The sequence below is a fragment of the Peromyscus maniculatus genome, chromosome 9, assembly GCF_049852395.1.
Source record: "Peromyscus maniculatus bairdii isolate BWxNUB_F1_BW_parent chromosome 9, HU_Pman_BW_mat_3.1, whole genome shotgun sequence".
Lineage (NCBI taxonomy): Eukaryota > Metazoa > Chordata > Mammalia > Rodentia > Cricetidae > Peromyscus > Peromyscus maniculatus.
In genome coordinates this window covers 8,895,109-8,918,026 of record NC_134860.1, presented here as the reverse complement: position 1 = coordinate 8,918,026, position 22,918 = coordinate 8,895,109, and the positions used below count along the sequence as shown (strand labels likewise).

General features: G+C 48.7%; 1 protein-coding gene across 1 annotated transcript in view; it reads left to right on the top strand.

The window, feature by feature from the left end:
* The window catches only part of Chat (choline O-acetyltransferase), a 57,698-nt gene extending 36,157 nt beyond the window's left edge, over positions 1 to 21,541 (top strand). Inside the window, exons 8-15 of the mRNA XM_015995640.3 lie at positions 3,491 to 3,660; positions 5,890 to 5,990; positions 6,740 to 6,868; positions 9,273 to 9,395; positions 10,340 to 10,481; positions 10,609 to 10,671; positions 17,638 to 17,775; positions 20,010 to 21,541. Of these exons, the coding sequence (XP_015851126.1) occupies positions 3,491 to 3,660; positions 5,890 to 5,990; positions 6,740 to 6,868; positions 9,273 to 9,395; positions 10,340 to 10,481; positions 10,609 to 10,671; positions 17,638 to 17,775; positions 20,010 to 20,291 (1,148 nt within the window). The 3' untranslated portion in view covers positions 20,292 to 21,541. The remainder of the gene's footprint in view (positions 1 to 3,490; positions 3,661 to 5,889; positions 5,991 to 6,739; positions 6,869 to 9,272; positions 9,396 to 10,339; positions 10,482 to 10,608; positions 10,672 to 17,637; positions 17,776 to 20,009) is intronic.
* Positions 21,542 to 22,918: the final 1,377 nt, after the last annotated feature.

Below are 22,918 nucleotides of genomic sequence, written 5' to 3'. Positions count from 1 at the left end.
AGAGGGCTGGGTATGTGTATGTGTTTGTGTACAGGTGTGCATCCTTGTTAGAGAGTAGGATCTGAGAGCCCCAGCCTTCCAAGGCAGAGGCACGGAGGTATGTGATGTATCTTTGCACACCTGAGTGAGTCTGGAAGCTTCTAACATCCAGACCTCTGGAATTTCCACATCACCGAAGCTGTGAGGCTCAAGAGAAACTCCCTATTACTTAATCCCCACTTCCACTAGACAGTAGGGGCTTCTTGAGGAAGATTGATTCCCTACATTAAGTAAGCCCCAACGTGCACCATGAGGCGGTCACAAGACAAACAGCCCCCGCCACAAGCTTCCATCCCACCACCCAGTCTTCCTGTTCCACTTGGGCCACAGTCACGGTAGATGAGTTTGGGTTGCTTCATTTCCTGCCTTACACAATAAACTCGTCAGTGTCTGACGGCTCAGGGCTTGCGATCAGGGAGTTCATTTGCAAGGCCACCTGGCACCCCGGCACTGCTCCCTGCTCCCATTTCATCTTGCCTAATGAGCCAGGGTGTGTTCCTGGTGAGTGGTGCTGAACTTCTGGGCCAGACATGGCCAGCATTTGGCAGCAAGGCCTCAGGCCCTCCTCAGGGATCCGTCTCATCTGTCTGAAGGAGGTCAAGCTACTAGCATGGAGAAGAGCAGCCCTTTTTTGCTGCAAGCCTGTGCTGGACAGCTGGGAGGAGCATGTCAAGCTTTCACCCTTCCATCCAGAGGTTGGATCAGGCTTGCTGCAGCTTCCTGCTGGGCTGCATGCAGCCTATCTGTCACACACTGGTTTGGGCTTGTTTCTAAGAAACCCTGGTTAAGGAAGATACAAAGCCAGACTTCCAGGGCTCACCAAAAAATGGACAAGAGGGAAATGATATATAACATTTGAGCGGTCCATGGCCCCTCACTAGCCAACAAGGTCTTATTCTTCCCATGTTTCCAGGCATCCTTGGCTCTACTATAAACACATAAACTGGGCCCAGGAAACTTCAGTGACTCTTGGGAGGACTCCTCATTCCCAAGTCTGATCTTCTTGATGCTCTGCTCCCAGCTTGGGCTTGGGGCTTACATGATTGGAACAAAACCAGCCTTCTCCGGTTACTGGGCAATTATTATCAAACCTCATATTTAAGTAAGATCTTGGAAATGGCTTATAGTCAGGTTATTTATTTCCTTTTCCCCTCACCTGCAAATGGGACATGATAATGTTGCCAGTCCCCTATTATAGTATGCATGCCTAAATCGGCACCTGGCACATAGCAGGTGCTCAGCAAAGGCTGGATCATAACCTCACAGCATTGTGGTCAACTGGCCTCATCTAAATCCTATAACCTTTACACTTAAGCTGGAGCCAGTCAGTTTACCCATGAGCTCCACGCATGTGGCTGGGGTCTGCTTCCAGCCCTCCCGCCATCCTGGGTGTTATCTTCTTCCTATATGCTTCTCCTTTCTCCTGACTATCTGGATCTGACATGGGTCTGTCCAGGCATACCTTCCCATGCTCTGAAGGCATTGCCTATACTAGGAGTTAAAGGGACCCCAGGACAGCACACCATATAAGGATTAGCTCCACAGCCATCTTCAGGGATGCATGCTGGAGAAAAGAGGGCCAGAGTGTGGAGAACCCTATGTGGAAGGGAACGTATCCTGTTCCCAGCCCACCCTTACGCCTGCCTTTCCCCTAGGCTTATGCCAGATGTTTCATGGATTGGTCCTTAGTGGGGCCTGAGCTATCCTGTAAGGCTGCTCAGCTATTATCATCTCTTATGGCCCAGGCTCAGGAAAGTGCCCTGAAATCTGTTACTAACCGTGGATACTTCTCTTTGCCCACATTAAATGGAGGTCTCACCCTCGATGAGTCCACAGACATGGAAAGGTACCCAGACCAGAGCCCCCGGAAGGTTGCATGACAGCCAGAACCTTGGGGACCTAGGAAGGCAGACAGGGAAGGGTGGCACAGGCCGGTGCTCAGGAGTTGCACAGTGTGGAGGAAGGTGGAAAGAGTGGCCGAGTAGCTGCTGCTTCTCTCTAAGACGGCTTCCGGGGAGTGAAGGGAAGGATCTGGCCCAGCATACCCTCTGTGCTCTGAAGGCGCTGGCTAGCCTGGGAGCCCAAAGCCCACCCTGACCCCCAGCTGACATAGAGCATGCAGTCCAAAACTAAGCACCACGGCCATCTTCCGGCCAGAGTGACAAGGGGCACAGTGAGGAGAACAGACGCTTGGCTTTCTTGTCTCCAGATTTTATTGGAAGAATTTAGACCTTGGCTTGCTTCTAGCCGAGAAGAGACTGGAAATTGTCGCTTTAACCAGCAGTCCATGTGCCAGGCTAAACGCAGGGTCCTCTGAGTAAAGAGCAGGGATGCTGTAGGATGCAGGCAGCAACCCCTGCCACATAGTACATGATGGTTCCTAATGCCACATCCCAAGTCTTCTGTGCGTAGAGCACTCTCACCCCTGCCACATAGTACATGATGGTTCCTGAGGCCACATCCCAAGTCTTCTGTGCGTAGAGCACTCTCACCCCTGCCCAGAGGCTAAGGGTACCTGTCTCCATTCTGTCACTGCATCCAGCTCCAAGTTCAGAGTCCCCAGGCCATGCTCAGCCCTCTCCTCTGGGTCTTGAAGTAGCTCCTTGGAATTTTAGATCAAAGCTATGAAGTTTTGGCTTATGATGGACTGAAAATTTTGATTAACTTTAAAGCAAAAGATGGGTTATTATGCTCATACCCAGCACGGGATGGTAGAGAAAGTCACCACCTCAGGAAAGTCCCGTGTTTGGAAGAAGGAAATACATGGCAGTGGCAGCAGCAGGTGCCCACAATTGGTGCCACTTGCCAGGTGGGCTTGTCAATCCCTTGGGGAGTGGTAGAGGCTTTATGTAAGAATAAGCTGTAGGCCAGGTTGGGCTCCCAGGTCATCTGTCCTGCGGACATCTAGTGGCTTCTAGCCTATTTGCCCTGATAAGTGAGTTCTATGTGCCTTCTTAACTAGCCCCAGCCAGTTCATTAAGGTTCAGCATCCGCTGTAGCCTTGCCCATCCCCCTGCAACTCAGACTCTGAACCAACAGCCTCGGGGGAAACGGAAGAGGCAAGCAGCACCATTCTTCAGTTTTTCATGTGAAATTGCCTAATTTAGAAACTTCAGGAACAAATACTCAGAAAAAAATCAGAGTTGCTGATCAATGCGCACAGATATGGTAATATCGGTGCCAGAGTGAGGGTGCTGTCGGACAAGGGAGTGGGATCCTGGGCAGGGCTGGGGACTGAAGCACCCCCCTTCATCTGGGCAGGCAGAACCAGCGGCTTCACACTGGGTGAAGCACTGGGCGCTGCTAGGTTTCAACAGAGACCAGTGGGGTCGAGCAGAGGCTCGGGACAGTACCTCTGACTGCAGAGTCCTGTCAAGGCAGGTAGGCTGCATGCAGCCCGTGGGACTCTGCAGGTGCCCCAGACCTGAGGCTCCACTCACCTGTCCTGCAGACTCCACCAACCGGGACTCCCTGGACATGATTGAGCGCTGCATCTGCCTGGTGTGCCTGGATGTTCCGGGTACTGGAGAGCTGAGTGACACTCACAGGGCGCTCCAGCTCCTCCATGGCGGGGGCTGCAGCTTCAATGGCGCCAATCGCTGGTACGACAAGTCCCTGCAGGTAAGTGCCTTGTCTGTGGCCTGGCAACTACACTGTCTCTGCTAGAGTTGGCTGCCAGCACATGGTCTTGCTGTCTCTGTCACTCAAAATGTACTAATGATGTCACCTCTAGACTAGCTGGAGTTCTTCTCAGAAGCCAAGTAGTAGAACCCAAATGAGACTCCCTGACTGTCCTGCTACTGTGTTGGAAGAGCTTGGTCACACCTGGGCTCAACCCCCACCTCCATCACACTTTGGGGTGGGAGAGTACCACAAACTCACCCAGTAAGTCCTCAGCAGTTAGTTAAACAGGTCAGACCGGGGATGCCAGCTTCTCTGAATGCCCACCCCCTGGCTTGACTATTTCAACCCATGCTGAGAAGCAGGGCAACTCAGCACTCCCTAAATCATCATCCTAAGGTACAACCAAATAATCCATAGCTTTTCACCCACATGCGTCAGGATAACATGTTATGTTGATTTAGAGGAAAACACGCACACAAATGGGTTGTGCTCTAGGTTGGCCATTCATTTCAGACCTCTACCCTCCAAACCCCACCACGCCCAGCACACCCCACAACATGCCAAAATCTAATGCAATCTTGTTTATTTACAATACCACCACACTCTCACAGTGACCATATAAAAGCAAGTTAACCATCTCTCTGGGTTGGGACAGCCCACCTCCATAGGCATTTCCCGGAAGTATCTAACTTTCTCCTCTCCTCATCCCTGCCTTTGGTGGGTTATTTTCTTTATTGGTTTGCATAGTGATTCTGTTATTTCTGATGAGTTCTATCCCCACCGTGCTGGCTGTTTAGCATCCACAGTGGTGCTAATGGCTAACAATCATTCACAGAGCACTGGTGGGAACGTAATGATGTAATGGATGTACAGGACACAGAGCAGAGTAAGCATTGGGTACAGTTTTTTTAAAGATCTATTTTCTTCCCTTTAAGTGACAAGGACAGAAAGGTGTTCATAGGGAGAAGGCACATGTCCCCCATTTTGTAGACAGGACAGAAAATAGGTGAGCTAGGGTTGCTACTGGGGTGCCGTGGACCTGAATTTAAGGGGATGGAAAGTGAGTCTCCACATGGAAAGAAAGAGATTGCTGGTGAAAAAAAAGAGAGAAGGATGCATACAAAAAATGCTCTGTGGGTGTGTGGTTGTTGGTTAGAATACTGGAATACATTGAGATTCCAGTGTCTGGCAAAGATAGCCAAGACTGGGGGAAGGTATGGAAAGAGGCAGCTCAAACTGTGTGTGCCGTAGTCCCGGGAAGTGCCTTCAGGAAACACCGTAAGAGCTCGGTCCTTTGCTTCCTTGTTTGTTCATGACCCAGGGCAGTCTGAGTGTGAGGAGCTCCAGAGAGGCCCCACTTCACATGGGGTATACCCCAAGAGTCAAGCCTTGTCTTTCTCATTATTTTCTCTCAATACTTTTGAGCCCTGAGAATGTTTGTTTCCCAAGTCAACTCAACATGGTCTTTGTAAAACAGGCCCACAGAATCTTTCTGGTGTCTGTGGATCCCCCAGAGCCTTTCTCTCTAATTTCCATCTCAGTCTTGTGAGTTGCTCTGCTGGGCTGATTTAAACGAGCAAGTCCAGGGGTTCGAAGAGTCTGGTGGATGTTTCCTCCATAACCAGACATGACAGCAGACTGAGATCTGGTGACTGTTTAACAGAACATTCTCCCTACACCTTTCCCGCCAAGGAACCTGTTATTTCTCCCTACAAATCCTCTTACCACCAAATCACATTGTTATTTTTTATTCATTCATGCAACTCAATTACCCGGCAGCTGCTCTGGGATGGACACTGGTCTAGATCCTGGGAATAAAAATCAACGGTTGCCAAGAGAAGCAGAGTCAGTCCATTAGGCAAATGGTTACAAAAAGCAGTGGAGAATGGTGTCTGCTGTGCATGCAATTAAGGACAAACAGGACTGAGCACCCACTCAGCCCTATAGGCCATGCACCAGACAGTATGAGCTCACTAAGAACCCTGGACTGCTTCCACAGGGGACTTGGGCTGCCCCTCCACTGCCTGGAGTCCTGTGGGAGCTTCCTTGAGATTTCCACACTCTCTCTGCCCGCAGCCACCTGCAGCCTCCTTTTCAGGAATCAGCGATCCTCGGTATCCTTGGAGGAGAAATGCCCCAGTAGGTCAGGTGGTCCTAGCCCAGGCCCAGAGCCTAGTTTGAAACGCTGACTCCAGGGTCAGCTCACCTGCTGCTTTCCTGTTGCAGTTTGTGGTGGGCCAAGACGGCACCTGTGGCGTGGTGTGTGAGCACTCCCCATTTGATGGCATCGTCCTGGTGCAGTGCACGGAGCACCTGCTGAAACATATGTGAGTCTGGGGCAGAGCAGAGGAGGACCTCAGAGGGCTGCCATGAAAAGCTGGGAGAAACTGGGGGCGTCGGGCCAGAAAATGGCTGAGCCAAAGATGAATTTGGAAAGATGCTCAGAAACTGCAAGATGAGCTTTATGAGCCACAGAGGGGAGGTACAGATCAGGCGGGAAACTCAGGGCAGACAGAGAAGCGGGGACCCAAGCTTTGATCCAGGGAAGCTCAGATCAGTCTTTGTTGTTGGGCCTAAGACCAGCAACAGGCACAGAGGAAGGTCTCCTCCATCACAGGCCAGGTCCCCAGCCTTCATGCTGGCTAGGGTGAAGCCCTGCTTTCCTGTTCCTTAACCAGGCCGAGTTCCTTCTAGCTTTCACGGTTTTGCTCACTCTCTTGTACTATCTCCTGGCATGCAGGTTCTCAGTCTCTTCCACAAAAGTCTTTGGAGTGACTGAGACACACACTCAGCTTGCTAACCACATTTCCAAGTCTTCCATAAGTGCAGCCCGAACATGGTTTAACACTAGGAGATAGAGAAGGAAATGATGCACTTTGGGGTCAGGTGCGAGTGGGTGGGACTCTGGCTCTGTCACTCACTGAACTTGTTTTATCTGCTCCACGCTTCCAGCAGCTCAGACCCCCTAAAGTTCAGGAGCTGTGCACGTGGCTAAGGTGGCTGTGCAGGAAAGCCGCAGCGTTGCCCAGGGCCCCAGGTTGCAGGGTCTCAGGAGGTTGTCCCTTTGTGTCTGCAGGATGAAGAGCAACAGGAAGCTGGTGCGAGCTGACTCAGTGAGCGAGCTCCCTGCCCCCAGGAGGCTGAGGTGGAAATGTTCCCCAGAAACTCAAGGCCACCTCGCCTCCTCAGCAGAGAAACTTCAAAGGTGAGGGGAACCCCCCCAGGCCCGCTCAGCCCCCTCAACGGCTGCTGAAGCACCCTGGGTGGTCCCAAAGGCCCCTGGGACTCTGTTCCCCTCCAGGCTCCACCCACTCTCACCCCTCATGGAAAATCAGTCAGTCCAGCTAAAGAGGAGTCATGGCTCTCAGGAAATAACCTTGCTCGAATATCTACCATTTTCATAAAATGCAAACCTGAAGCTATTTTTTTTCCTGCAGGTTTCACCTGACTAAGCAGAGTCAAGGCTGGGAAACGATTCCCTGCTTTGAGGGAGTAATGAACAACTGCTTTGAATAGGTCATTTGAATCCAGGCTATTTCAATTTGACTTTACACTGCAACTTGACAAGGGAGCCTTTCTCCCCGGGGAGGGGCCGCTTCGGGCCTTAACGGACACGGGCAGGAGGGCGGGATCTGAGCGACCTTATCAGCCCCTGTGTGAATGAGTGTGAGAACACCCATTCACTCACACATCGAACTTGGGGAGCTCTAGTGTGTGTCAGCTCTGCGGTAAGGTACTGGGAACTCAGAAAGGAGTGTGCCCTGGGCTTTTCCTCCACACTTGAGTGGAAGAAGCAGACCCCGGATCAAATAATGTACGAGGCATGAAGTGCCCAAAACAGAGAGAGGCCTGCAGACCCGAACCTGAAGATAGACATGAGGTTGAACTCTGCCTGGACAGTGAGGATGAAGAGCAACTTGAGGGGCTAACAGGCAGGGAAGAGGCAAGACAGAGGCGTGTATAAGCCTCTGTAGATTCGTAAAGATCCAGGCTGGTATGGAGATGGTAAATGAGAAGATGGCTGGATTTGGGACATAAAAGAGAAGCTGGGCCAGGCGGTGGTGGCGCACGCCTTTAATCCCAGCAGAGCCAGGCGTGGATCTCTGTGAGTTCGAGGCCAGCCTGGGCTACCAAGTGAGTCCCAGGAAAGGCGCAAAGCTACACAGAGAAACCCTGTCTCGAAAAACCAAAGAGAGAGAGAGAGAGAGAGAGAGAGAGAGAGAGAGAGAGAGAGAGAGAGAGAGAGAGAAGCTGGGTCATGCCTTGCCTATGATGAGGAGCTGCTCCTCAGTAGAAGTTGTGGGGGCGTCTGTGAGAGTAGCACAGGTGAGCAGGACACAGCAGGAAACCTAGCATGGACATTCCTCACGTGGAGCTGCTGTGGAGGCTGCCTGGCTTTACTGAATGTGGAAGGAGGCTCCAGGTTTCCATGGGATGATGTTGACATCTCAACTTTTATGATGGGGGTCCAAGGTGGGTGGGTTGCCAGAAGAGGGAGATAGAAAAAAGGCTGAAGGGCCTGAGCTTGCCCTGTGTGTTAGGAAGAAGTCCCCCCCAGCTTCTTCCTAACAGGCATGAGGAGTCACCTGGACCTGAACAGTCTATGGGAGGTGGTGGAGCTAGGTGAGCAGTGTGTGGGAAGGCGGTTTCTGAGCAGCCATGGTGAAAGAGAAATTTGTCCACGGAATCTGTCAAAAGGCAGGGTCTCTCCTGTCCCAAGCAGCTGCATGACTCGTGGGAGCTCAGCTCATGTGAGGCAGGAGGACTGATTTAAGGTGGGCTGGGGGGGGGGTAGTAGATGTAGCATCCAGTCCCAGGGACGGTGAGAGTCAAGGCAGGTGACTCCTGCAGGACCTGAGACAGTGGCATACACCTCCCTGCCAATGCCCCCATGACAGTCAGACCGGACCCCTAACTCCTAAAGGATGACACTGGTCAATATGGTGGTGGCACAGGCATTTCTGTGCAGACCCAGGGAAGCTTCCTGACACTCTGAGAATGATAAGCATGTCCTGGGCGACCTATCAGCAGTCGCTGGATAACATGGGATTTCTTTTACAAGTAAAGCAACAGATGAGTAAAGCCCCAGCCCTCGCTGGGGCTACCATGACAGTCAGTCAGATCCCAAGTCCTTCTGCCCATGGCAAGCAGGGATGAGTATGGGTGACCACCGGCTGAGAAGTTAACTGTTAGGACAGCTGAGAATCCACGGGGACATTGGACCCCTGTTCCTCCACAGACATATAAATGGTCTCTTTCAGGCTTGCTTTGTAGGCAGCCAGCAGGTAGGAGTCTGTGGGTGAGGCTCACCCAGCCCATGCAAATATCTCATTTCCATGCTCCGCCCACCTCACTGCTGCAGCCAGACCCACCTTTCCCTAGAAGGGCCCCTCTGGGCTGAGCTCTTCTAGAAAGGCACAGGTTCCAGGGTGCCTTCTGCCCCTTGGCGTGAGTAAAGGTAGGTCTCTGATATCCTAGGGTGTTTCTGGAGGATAAGGGCTGTGCACTCACCTTCTGGACCACTAGGACATGGACCAGGAAAGCGTGGGTGGGCTCTGTGGCATAGGTAACCTATCTTGCATGCAGAATATCTTCTTTCTCTTCCACAGAATAGTAAAGAATCTGGATTTCATTGTTTATAAGTTTGACGACTATGGAAAAACATTTATCAAGAAGCAGAAATGCAGCCCTGATGCCTTCATCCAGGTAGCCCTCCAGCTGGCCTTCTACAGGTGGGTGAAGGCAAGATGAGGCGTTGCCCGGGTCAACTGTCCAATTGGATGCTTTAGAGTCCAGAAGCATCCTGAAGGGAAGCGTGGCTTTCAGGGTCAGGAAGCAAACGTCCTGGGCTCTGTTGTCACCCAGTTTTCTATCCTATCACATTGTCCCTCCAGGAGCTCACCCCACAAAGGTAGTGAGACGCAGAGCTACAGATCCTTATGTGACACTGGGCTCCCATTGGTCTGAACTCTGTCGTTTTTCTTCTTCCTTTTCCTCAACTCCATGGATGTTACTGGCTGATGGGAAGAGGGGGTTCTGCTGGTCAGAGAGGCAAGCCGGGGGGGGGGGGTGTTCACCTGGTTTCCATGCACAGGAAGAAAGGCTTCCAAGCCACCAGCGTGAGCTCTGCTAGAATGGCCAGGAGACTGAAACAAAGTGTGGGGATATCAGCCGCAGTTTCCCCATGAGACACACCTTGACACGCTTGTGGGCCTGGGCATCTGTCTACACTCACCATGCTCGCCTGCTTTGACTAGAGGTCATGGTGAACCATTTAAAATAAAGCAGGCTTCCAAGAAAGGTGTGTGTGATGCACTGCACTTTCATCTGATGCTGTGATAATATTAATCAACACTCATTAGGGTTCACAGAAAATTCCAGGTTTCCCTACAGACTGGTGGCGGTGTTTTGTTTTTCAAAAGCAACCAGTTGCCTCCTCACTTTACATCAATGGAGTCCCCAGTGTATAAAAGTGTACATGGTTCTTCACATCAAAGACTTGCCAGCATTCATCTTTGGAATTCTCCTCTAGAATTCTATTAACATTAAAATGAAATACTATGCCACGTCATGTCAGAGCTATGAAAATAAAGCCTGCCGGGGCTATATTTCTTTCAGTATTTATGACTCCCTGAGAACAAATTACTGTTTGCCATCCATCTTTTATCTTGTGCAGGCTTTATCAGAGACTGGTGCCCACCTATGAGAGTGCATCCATCCGCCGGTTCCAGGAAGGTCGCGTGGACAACATCAGGTCGGCCACTCCAGAGGCACTGGCTTTTGTGCAAGCCATGACTGACCACAAGGCTGCCATGCTGGTAAACCCCCGCTCTGCCTTAAGGAACCACAAGGAGGCCTGTGAGGCTGCTGTGGCTGCCCTAGCACTTTGTTCTGGGACAGGATTCTCTGGCTCCAGCACCCTGACACCCTCTCCTTTGTTCACAGGCTTTTGAGAAACTGCAGCTGCTGAAGTCAGCCATCCAGGCCCAGACTGAGTACACAGTCATGGTGAGTGGTGGTGCCTCCCTAACACCAACTGCCCGGTGACTCAGCCAGGCTACCGACCCTCATTCTTATTCTATTCTTGTGACATTGGGGATTGAACCTGAGGTCTTACACATGCAATACAAGTGCTATAGCGCTAAGCTGTGTATGCTACGTCCTTTTTTTTACTTTTCATTTTGAGACAAGAGTCTCATAATGTTGCCCAGGCTGGCCTTGAATTCACTATTAGCCCAGGTTGGCCTTTAATGTGGGATCCTCTTACTTCAGTCTCTCAAGTGGCTGGGATTGATTACAGGCTTCTGCCACTGGATGGGTCTTTTTCTTCTTTCTATACCACGGGCAGCCTACCCTTCCTGCTTTCCCCAGGTTCCACCAGAGAACAGTGAGTGGTGTTTGAAATCTGCTGACATAGCCATAATGATAATAATAGTCCACAATATGTGTGGTGCTTTACAGTTTACAAGAGCCACCAAATTGAGGTGGGGTTGGGCAGCTTGATGAATACTGGTTAACTTGGTCCCTGGCACACTGGAAAGGAGTTAGAATTTACTAATACCCAGGGCTACTTTTCCCTCTTGAATGCTCTGTGTTCATTTATGCAGCCCATGAACGGAAAGTCTTTGCTCAAAATTAATAGTGACATCAAAATTGTATGGAGACTATTTCTCTAGTTTGAGGGAATAATTTATTTTTTAATATTGCAAAGCCATTATTTACATACAAACAATGGGGAACTTGAGCTAGTGATCAATACATTAATTATAGATCACTCAAAATCAACCAGAAGAATGACAAAAATCTATGAGAAGGACTGATGAATTTTTTCTCTATGTACTTGAAAGCAAATACAGCATATCTGTGGGTTTTAGAACTCACCAGTATAGACTTTCCTCTAACTCAGTCCCTAATTCATCCTAATAGCTATGTTTGTTCTGTTTAAGCATTGTATTAGGTAGTGTTCCAAGTACTGAGGAGCCCAAAGTAGGAGGATCACAAGTTCAAGGCAAGCCTGGCATTCGAGTGTGATTCTTGTCTGAAAAGGTCACTTTCCATTACTCAAGCAAAATAGTCAAGACAGTCAATCAGTCAGCCAGAAAAGGGACAGGGTATCGGCTCACAGCTTCAGAGGTGTCAGTCCAAGGTTGGTGGCGTCCAGGGATTTTAGGTCTGTGGAAAGGCAGTACATCATGGTAGGGAGCCCACGATGAAACAAAACCATTCCCCGCTGTGACAAAGTAAAAGAAGGAAGGGAGGAGCTGGGGTCCCACAATCCCCCTCAAGGGCACAAAGAAAATTATAGGAAGACCTTCCACTGGGCTCCATTTCTTAAAGTTTCCACAGCTTCCCAATGATGCTAAGTCTTCAATGCATGAGCCTTTGGAAACATGTCATCCAAACTCCAGCAAGTGTCCTCTCTGTATTCTATAAATTATTCTTTTTCCTGCTTCATGCTAGGCAAAGTGCTATATACAGGAAACAAATCCCTAAGCGCTGTCAGTAGGGAGTTTAACATGGAGCTGGGGTAGAGGTACTTCAAAGTTATGTCAAAGCCACATGAACAGAGTCTGAGAAATTTCAGAGAATGTGGAAGAGCAAGCTCTCTCCTCTCCTTTGAAAAGTTGAGATGAATTCCCTGAGGAAGCAGTCTTTAACGTGAAGTAGGAAGGATTAAGAAAGAGAAGGAAACCTGAGTTGGTGGCACACGCCTTTAATGCCAGCACTCAGGAGGCTGAGGCAGGCCGATCTCTGTGAGTTCAAGGCCAGCCTGGTCTACAGAGTGAGTTCCAGGAGAGCCCAGGACTAGGACTACACAGAGAAACCCTGTCTCGAAAAACCAGGAAAAAAAAAAAATAAGAAAGGGAAAGAAGGGCAAGGAGAGAGCAGCGTGTTGTAAAGGCAGGCGTCTTGTGAATACATCTGATGACAAGAGCAGTTCAGTGTGTGCAGCCTGCAAAGGACTGAGGGGCAGAAGAGCCAGGTTGTCTGTTACACCAGTGTGGGACAAAAGAAGGGCAAGTGCGGGGCGTTTACCCACCAACCCCACAGCTCCCCAGAGTTTTGAGTGTGAGCAGCAGGAAATATTACATAGAAGGATTTAGGTTGTGGAGATAAACAGATAGAAAATAAAGGATAGCCTCGAGAGGGCCTGGAACCTATTCCAATGGGCCCTGACTGTCTCTGCCCCAGGGTTTTTATAGAGACGCCAAGGGGTGGAGCAAAAGACCTCCTCCCCCAGCACAGCCAAGTGCAGACCATCTCAGATGCCTGCACTCAGGCCCGTGGTCCTGATCATCCTCTATGCGGACCTGCTAGGTAAAACCACAAGGAACCTGAAAAGGGGCCCCCACAGGCAAGTTGCATTGTGGGAGTGGCTGGCTAAGCAGAAGCTGTATGATACTGGGAAGAGCTGGTGTACAGACTGTGGCTGGGCAGGGTCAGGGTCAAAGGGATGAAGAGGAATGTGTAGGCTTCTGACTCAACGGGGCATGTTGAACATAAGAGTTGAATATCCCCCACTCTGGAGTTCTCCAGCACAACATTCAGGTATTTTAAGCCGTACACATAGAAAAGAGGATTGGAGAAAAGGTGACAGCAGAGAATTAGAGAAAGCAGAGCAGGTGGCAGCCGGCTTAGGGCACAGGCAAAGAGAAAACGCACCCAACTGCACCGCAGCACCTCGGGGTAGCTCAGGCACCAGGGATGTACCGGAAGTGGGGTGTGTGGAAAGAAGGGGTTGGCTGATGGGTTTTTCTGTTTGGCCTGCTAGAACAGGATCCCTTGAGCTGGATAGTTTACCAAGAACAGATTTCCCACACCTCTGGAATCAGGGAGTCTGAGATCAAAGGGTCAGCAGGAGAGGCTGTTGGCCCCTGCTTCCAAGATGGTGCCTGCTGCTGCATCCTCCAGAGTGGAGGGATGTGTTATGCTCATGTGGTGGAAGACAAGAAAGCTGAAAGCTGTGTGAAGCCTCTCATATAGGAACCTTAACAGAGAAAGAGCCCTAATGACCTAATCACTTATTAAAAGCATGGCCTCTTAATGTAGTTCATTGATTAGTAACTTTTAAGATGTGAAATTTCAATTTTTCTTATTCTATAAATAAGAATTGGGCCTGGGAGGTGGTGGTGCGCACCTTTAATCCCAGCACTTGGGAGGCAGAGGCAGGAGTATCTCTGTGAGTTCGAGGCCAGCCTGGGCTACAGAGTGAGTCGCAGGAAAAGGCGCAAAGCTACACAGAGAAACCCTGTCTCAAAAAAACCAAAATAAATAAATAAATAAGAATGGGAAACTCTAAAAAATATTACCAAGAAATAAAGATAGTTCTAAAGTAGAATGTAGTAGAAAATTTCAATGGAAATATTGGGAGACAATCCAAGGCAACATACTTTAAACACAAACAAAAATGGGTGAAATATAAGAAAAATGGGGTGGCTTAGTTCGGGTGAACAGTATGCCAATTAAAAGTTGTTCAGAAAAAGAAATTAGAGAGTAGAGGGATCACCAACAAAGTAATTCAGAGAAATATCAAAGGATAATTCTGTGGCAGAGAGCTTGCCTAGCAGGCATAAAGCCCTGGGTACTATCCCTAGCACTAAGAAAGTGAAAATTCTTTAGAACTGCAGAAAATGTTTCTCTATTGAGGAAATTCACCAAGTATCTTACACAATAGAAAATTCTCATATCAAGGAAATTTCATTACACTACAGACAAAGAGAAGATCCTAAGTTTCTCAGAGGAAAAGAGAAAGAAGGTCATAAATAAAGATTTCATTGGTTTCTCAACAGCACATCGGAAGGTAGATGACAATGGGACAAGGCCTTCAGACTCGGGGAAAACTGTCTTCAACACGCTTTCCATACCTAGCTAAACTGTCATCGGATGCGAAGACAGAATACAGACATTTTGGACAGAAGAAATTTATGTTTTTTACTTACTAAATACTCTTTCTCATAAAACTGCTAAAGGCTGCATGTCTCCAAAGTAAGAAAATGAGACATAAAATCTAATAAAACCAGAAGATTCAACACACACAAACAGAAATGAAGTAGGACTCCCCAGGATGATGCCAAAAGGAAACAAAAAGTCAGCAGCTACTCAGTAGATCTAGAGAGCTCTTGGTGCACAAAGGAGGGACCAGTGAGAGGAGGAATGAAATGATGGCTGCACTTGAGAACTAATCAGAAGTAGATACATAAAAAATATCCAGTTTAATCTATTCAATTTAAAGGAAGAACAAAATGTTTAATAAGAAAGGAAATCTATGTCTGGGAACATAGCTAAGTTGGTAGAGCACTTGCCTAAGGTGATAGGTGCTGGGTTCTAATCTAATCATAATATCCTACAAGACCCAGCTGTAAATGTTTACGCAGTGACATCATCTAAGCACTTGCTGTTGCTCAAACAGCAAAGAGTTGAAATATGACTCTATTGGAAAGACGATAGAGGAAGCAGAAGCTAATGTTTTATTTCTTTTTCTTTTTATTTATTTATTTATTTTTGGTTTTTTGAGACAGGGTTTCTCTGTGTAGCCCTGGCTTTCCTGGAACTCACTCTATAGACCAGGCTGGCCTCGAACTCACAGAGATCCACCTACCTCTGCCTCCCAAGTCCTGGGATTAAAGGTGTGTGCCACCACTGCCCAGCTGTTTTCTTTCTCATAACATGAAGTTCTAAGTAAGTCTGGAAAAGTACAGTCATTGTACTCTCAAGCACGGATTCAGAACAATGATCATAATATCAGAAGAGTGGCTAAAAGGCCCTGCCCCCGTGGAGTGGGAATCAGACAAAAGCAATTGACTCGGGAGTGGGCGGCAGAGAGAGGAGGGAGAGGTAGGAGGCAGGTGGTAGGTGGCACTGGTACCCAGCCAGCCCTGCGAACAGGGGAAAGACACAGGAAAAGGCAGCCTCACAGCACAAGTGTACTTGAGATAGAAAGGAAAGGAAACTCGGTGGGAAGGCACGGTCCAGCCCCTCACTCCTCTCCCATCTCTTGACACTCCGCCTTCCCAGCAGTTGACGGTTACATGCAGGTCACATGACGGTGACGCCCTGCCCCGCTACACCACCAACACAGGCCTCTGCCCCTCTGCTTTCCACGGCGGCAGCAGCAGACATACGGTAGCTCCTCGAAGTCCTCGATGGAGGACTAACCCAGGAGTCCTTGTACTCACTGCTGCTCAACACTCTACATAACTGTTCATTTCATTCCTCTGGGCACATTTAATTGACAAGAGCAGAGTGGGCAGGCTGCTTTACAGAACGTCTCCCTCTGTGGGCCTTACAAAGGGAAGGATAAATAGAGGTCCCCAGAGAAACAAGAGTGTTCTCTATTGGGGAGGGCTTGTAGTGCGTCTTCTCTGTCCCAACAGAGCATATAAAATCCAAACCATGGGACCTGGCTATAGCTCCATGGTAGAACACTTGTTTAACATGTATGAGGCCCCTGATTCCATCTCCAGCACCACCTTACGTAAGTAAATGAATTAGGAATAGAGTTAGCTGCAGGTTTATAACATCTTTTCAGACTGTAATTAGATGCCTTCTGAGAGACCAGAGCCTCTGCGTCATCCTTATGCATTTGTTCTTAACGGAAGGAGAGCAGCTCTCAGATGTGAATACGTGCCTGGTAAACCCAAGCCAAGTTCACTGGCAAAGGGCAGTTTCCTCCCACGAGGGCCTCAAACAGCCAAATGACCACCATACATAAGGAAAACCCCAAAAGTTTAATTACTCTGGTGGTAACCGGGTTATTGTTACTGGCCAGGAGCAGTCCCCCGAGTCTCCCCACTTCCTCACTTGCCCAAAATAAACACATGATCACAAACAAAAGAGTGTAGATGAGATGCCATCCATGCTGCCTTAAGATGGAGACACCTAGAACAGTGTTCTGGCCCCAAGTCCTCCCCCTTCACCTCGGCTACTGAGAAGAGTTTAACTATCTCCAAGAGGGCGGGGGTAAGAGAGAGAGAGAAGAAGAAAGCCAGGCGGTGGTGACACACACCTTTAATCCCAGCACTTGGAGGCAGGGGCAGGGGGATCTCTGAATTTGAGGCTAGCCTGGTCTATAGAGTGAGTTCCAGGACAGCCTGAGCTACACAGAGAAACTCTGTCTCAAAAAATGAAAGAGAGCCGGGCATTGGTGGCGCACACCTTTAATCCCAGCACTCGGGAGGCAGAGCCAGGTGGATCTCTATGAGTTCAAGGCCAGCCTGGGCTACCAACTGAGCTCCAGGAAAGGCGCAAAGCTACACAGAGAAACCCTGTCTCGAAAAAACAAAAAACAAAAACCAACCAACCAACCAAAAAATGAAAGACAGACAGACAGACAGAGAGACAGACACAGACACACACACACCCCGCATCATTCAACTAGTGCTTTCACCTTAGCATCAGCAGAGCTTTGCTCAGCAGTCTAGTTCCTGACTTAATTTCTGAGATGATGAGTCGAATTTAAGGGAGTCCACACACTGCACTGAGTGGGTGACGAACCCTGTCCCAGCTTTGTGCTGGAGGGTGAAGAATTAGTCATGGTGCGATCCTAGCCCTGACAGTTTTGACACCCCTCCCCTGTGACTGGACCCAACACATGGGCCGGCCTTCTCCTGAATACCCTTTGCCTGTCCAGAGCAGGCTGGAGTTGGGATAGGCAGGCTCACCCACTCTCCTGTTAGAAGAGCATGCTGGTGCAGCTGTGTAGTGGGTGATGGGCCCACCCACTTTTCCCCAGACATTGGTAAGGTTGGCCCCAGCCTTCTCTGGACACAGCCTGTGCGTGTAGCCGTACGCAAGAGTCCAGGAGCAGAGGCTGCACAGTAGAGCAGTCAGCCTGGGTTCACACAGGCTGTCTATCCAGAGTGGTTTAAGCAAGAGCCGTGACTGCTGGAGTCATCACTGGTCTTGAGGAGACAGGACAGGAGAGACGGAACAGAGGAGTGCAAGTCTCATGGATCTCTTGTTCCTGACTCCCAGGCCATAACTGGCATGGCCATTGACAACCACCTGCTGGCACTGAGGGAGCTGGCCCGGGACCTGTGCAAGGAGCCACCTGAGATGTTCATGGATGAAACATACCTGATGAGCAACCGGTTTGTCCTCTCCACCAGCCAGGTACAGCCTCTGTGTGTGTGACCAGGGCCTCATAGTAGAACCTGGGAGTTTCTGAAGACATTATTGACTTGGAATCTGCCTTTGTCTCTGCTCTCTCTCTCTCTCTCTCTCTCTCTCTCTCTCTCTCTCTCTCTCTCTCTCTGTCTCTCTCTCTCTCAATCTCTCTCTCTTGTATGAATATATTTGCACGTGTTTAATATATGTTAATTATGCAAAAAAAATATACATACTTACAGGGTACAGTGTATGCTGAACTATCTGCGTGTAATGGGTAGCAGTCAGATCAGCCTAATTGGTATATCTATCAACTCAGTCATTTAGAGAACATTCAAAGTCCTTTCTATTAGCGACTTTAAAATATTTAAGTTACTGTTGAAAACCATATCCTTCCTACTGTGACGTCAAACAATATCCTCTCCACTCTCAACCCCACCACTTGGCTCTCCTTTTTTCTTTTAACAAGTTTTATCTTTACTTATGTGTTTCTATGTGTTTCTATGTGTATGTGCCTCTGTGAATGTATGCTCTGTGTCTGCTGGTGCCCTCAGAGGCCATAGGAGGGTGTTGGATGCCCTGGAGCTAGAGTTACAGGCATTTGTGAGCTAGATGCCTGATATGGGTGCTGGGAATTCAACTTGAGACCTCCAGAAGAGCTACAAGCTCTTTGAACCACTGAGCCATCTCTCCAACCCCAGGCTCTGTTCTTAAGGAATTGATAGTCCCCTATCTTCTAAGTAGGAACGACCACAGGCTCCCTTAGCCAAGGTAGACAGGCTGTAAACACATCCACCTGGGGGTTCGAAGTATCATCGGTGCTGCCTGGCCATCTGCTGCACGGACTGGTATTCCACTGCAGAGGACCCTAGGATCCGAAGCCAGACAGGCCTGGTTGGAGGTTCCCCAATTAGGTCACAGGGATTACATTAATGAATGGCCAGGCCACCGATGGCAGAAAATCAATTGTCAGCCCAACACTTCTGACCTAATGCTCCACATATGCCGACTCTGTTAAAGGACCACAACCACAGAGAAATGACATTGGTTAGTGGGAAGCTGCAGGGGAGGGGAGGACACACCTAAACACACCAGCCTCCTGGAAGTTACCTTCTCTGCAAAACGCTGGACATGGGCCGCAAAGGGGGCCGACGAAGCTCTATGTTTGAGGATAAAAGCCCACTCAGTAATTTAATTTTGTCATTACGGCAGTGAGCTCGCAGACATGAATAAATGAGACCAGAATACTACAACATAAATTCTTCAGGAAACCATCCGTGGGCACAGAGTGCTCTGGAATGGCTTTATGGCCTCCAGCCATTGCACGGCAAATTTCTCTGACAGTGCGGTGAGTCTATTAGCAAGACTAATGGCTTGTTCTGCCCCATTAAAATGGCCAGTGTCATTTCTGCAGGCCCAAGAACACAGCACCAGAAACCTGTGGACTGAAAACAGACCCTGTCCCACATACACCGGCCCAGCAATCCTTTCTACTTATCCCTAAAACCAGCTGATAAAATGAGTGTGGGGTGTGAGTGGTTAAGATCTTTCCCGCTGGAAAGTGGCATTTGCGGCGTGAGCTTTCAGTGACACACTGTCTTGGTTTGTGATCTGGACTGCAAAGCCTCTAAATTCAAAACATCTTAGACGACTGACTGCCATTCCAGGTGACAGCAGGCTTGGAGGTGCCGGGTGCTGAGCAATTGTGCATGGGTGGGCCTTGGGGAGGAAATCAGCCCAGCCAGGCGGTGCTGACAGTAATTAAGGATCTGGGGGAAATCAACAGAGAAGATGGGCCAGATTTCCTCCAGTTCATAAATTACTCCCTGTGGGAAGCCATCTAATGGTGGGGTGCCACCAGGGTGCCGTTTAGTAAATTAGCCTGATTGCCACAGTGCCTCAAATGGCCCCTGGATGAAGGAAAGTCTTGGCTCAAGCCAGAGCAGCAGGTCGCCCTGGGAGTTTCCAGTTCCACAAGCAGAACCAATTGCACAATGGAGAGTGGGTTGGGGTCTCTCTCCCTCGACACCGCGCACCTTGATGGGCTCATCTTTATTACTCCAGCCATGCCCTTTCATTCATGCCAACACAATCCAATCTGGTCAAATCCAGATAGACAGGGACAGACAGGGAAACAAACGCCATGGAGGTCTTAGGATACAGGGACTCACCCACCGCAGTCTAGCAGGTTCCAGATTGAATGTCAGAATAGGTTGCATCTGACCTATGCTCTTCTCCAGGTGCCCACAACCATGGAGATGTTCTGTTGTTACGGCCCTGTGGTCCCCAATGGATATGGAGCCTGCTACAACCCCCAGCCTGAGGCCATCATCTTCTGCATCTCCAGCTTTCACAGCTGCAAAGAGACCTCTTCTGTGGAGTTTGCAGAAGCCGTGGGAGCAAGCCTGGTTGATATGAGAGACCTCTGCAGTGCATGGCAGCCTGCTGAGGGCAAAGCCCCAGCAACAAAGGAAAATGCTAGAGGCCCAACCAGGGCAAACAATCTTGACTCCTGCCGCTAGCCTGATCTCCTGCTGGAGCCAAACCCTGCCAAGCCCTGCTCCCATCCCCCACCCCAGCTTTTTGTTGCTCCTTAGTCCTTATGGGCCCAACCCACAGACTCTGTGGGGAGGCATCACACAAAGCTGGCATGTTAGGAGAAAGAGTCCCTCATTATTTATCAAGGTGGCCTCTGGCCTTTACAACTGGAAATGAGACTAGCCTAGCTTGCAAGCAGCCTGGGTGAGCTGGGACCATACTCTAGGATCTTCAAAAACTTAACATTTACGCTTCTTTCCCAGCAGCACCCAGTGGTACACATAGTAGTTCTGCCTAATGAAAGGATGAGTCATCTCATCACGTGATAGGGACCCAACTAAGTCATGAAGGCAGAGGCTAGCTCTGGATCATTACCTGCCGCTGTCCCTCCACACACCCACACACACACATACAGCCCAAGTTCCATTAAAATACAGCGGCCCACACCCTCAAAGACATTGCTTTCATCTTCCACAGCAGTCTTCCTTGAGTTCAGATAATCTCATCCAGATATTCAGAAAGAAAAAAAAAAAAACAAGTTTCTTCATTTGATAATGGAGGGAACTAAGTTTCTGGGCTGTGAAGATTAAAAGCTGGGTTGTGGGTGAAGGGCTTGCATGGTAGCTGAGCAGTGGTGCCCACTTGGGATGATAATACCCCACTGGCATTGAGTGATTTTCTCAAACTATTTACACTGATCTGGAAGAACCAACCCTCTATCAGAAAAGGAATTCACTGTATTTATTGGATATATCAAACCATGCACTGTGAGGTTGTCAAGACTCATGAGTGGCAGACCCTTGGCTGGAGGGAACACCTCCTCCCTTAGGAAGAGACTGGAAGCTGGCCTTCCCCCTCCAAGAACAAAGTGTACTCATCTTTATGCAAAGGCGACACTGAGCCATGGCCACAGGCTACTCTGTGGGGACCCTGGGAAGAGAGACTGTCCCATGTGTCCCTAAAGAGATGGAAAATGAGACAGTTGTTTGAAGCAATGATGCATCCTAAGTGTGGCCACCTTATTGTACTGCTAAATTGCCAAATTACATATGAAGTTGACGTTTGGGTTCTATTTTTATAATATAGCTCTAGATTTATGGCAATATGTACATTTTAATTTATAGTTCTGTGCTTTAAAGAAATACATGTATGAAAAAAATGTATATTGAAAGTATTCTATTCAAGATATTTAAGGACTGTAAGACTGTATTCAATAAAATGTAATGCCAAGAAAGATGATGATGTCATTGTTCCTGCTGACAAATGATATAAATTCACAACTCAATGGCCTGTATCTATGACAGCACCAGGGTCTGAGGGTGAGGCTAGAACATCACATGAAGTCAGGAGTTTGAAGCTAACCTGGGCAACATAAGGAGATTCTGCATCTAAAATAAAAGATACTGGGCCATGAAAGAAAAGGAAGAAGGAAACTAAGTCTCTGCTAGTGTATATGGCAGACCTTATTGTGATTGAGGAGAGGCATAGGTTTCATGTGACATTTTGATTGATTGACAGGAACTCAGTGTAGGGATGGGTGCTCCCTGTAAGCCTGTCCAAACATGTGTAGGCAGCATAAAGTAGAGATAAAACCTCCAGGCTCAGAAGCTAACAAGCCCAATGGTACTCCAAAGTTGTTATGGTTCCTGGGGAGCCTTATTGCCTTTCAAGGTCATAGAATCCTTACCTATAATGTGGGAATGTTGAGATCAACACTACTTATCTCTGAGGTTTGGGACAAGATGATATGAGATGGCCATAGTTTGAAAATAGAAGGAAAAAAATGTAAAGATCAAGCATTCTTGTTACAGGCTCACAAATACATAGTTGCACTGGTCCAGGCTGCAAGACCTCTCCACAAGTGAGCAATCCATAGTGCCAGAATGGAGATTCTTCCAAATGGGAACCCCAGGACCTTTGATGTGGAACCCTGGGGTATGCTGGTTAGGGAGTCGGGATGTGGGAAAGGCACTTTTGGAAGAGATAATGGCTTAGAATATTCCAGCATGGAGAAGAGGATGAAAGTAATGCGATTTGTTCTTATCTATCACACGTATGGCAGGTGGCCTTCAAACAACCAGATGTGAAAATACAGATAACAGAGAACAGGAAGTAAAGACAATATAAAATTATGCCTCCTTTCCATTGGGTGGATGTTAATATCCAGAGAAGTTAGCGGGGAGAATCCCTCTGAATGGCACAAGAGCAACCAGCAGTCTCCAAATGATTCTGGAGCAGCAGTCTCCTTAGAGGGAAATACCAGTGGCCATTCTCTTGTCAGTTCATCCTAGTTACTGTGTGTGTGTGTGTGTGTGTGTGTGTGTGTGTGTGTGTGTGTGTGTGTGTGTATTTCCCTGAGTTTCCCTTTCAGAAATCCCTTTACATGTATAGGGTAAGCACAGTGTTCCTCCTCCAGGGAAGAGCTGGCCTCACATCAGATACAAAGACCTTTCTAAACCGACTCTCGGTTCCACTCCTTTCATGTGCTCCTTCCATTTCTTGAAGTGATTTCTGTTCCTGCCTCTGTCCCTTATATCATGCGCCCCAGTGTTCTGTCTATGCTTTCTGTTTCTAATTAAGAAGTAGTGGTATGGCAGGCCGAGTTGATGCA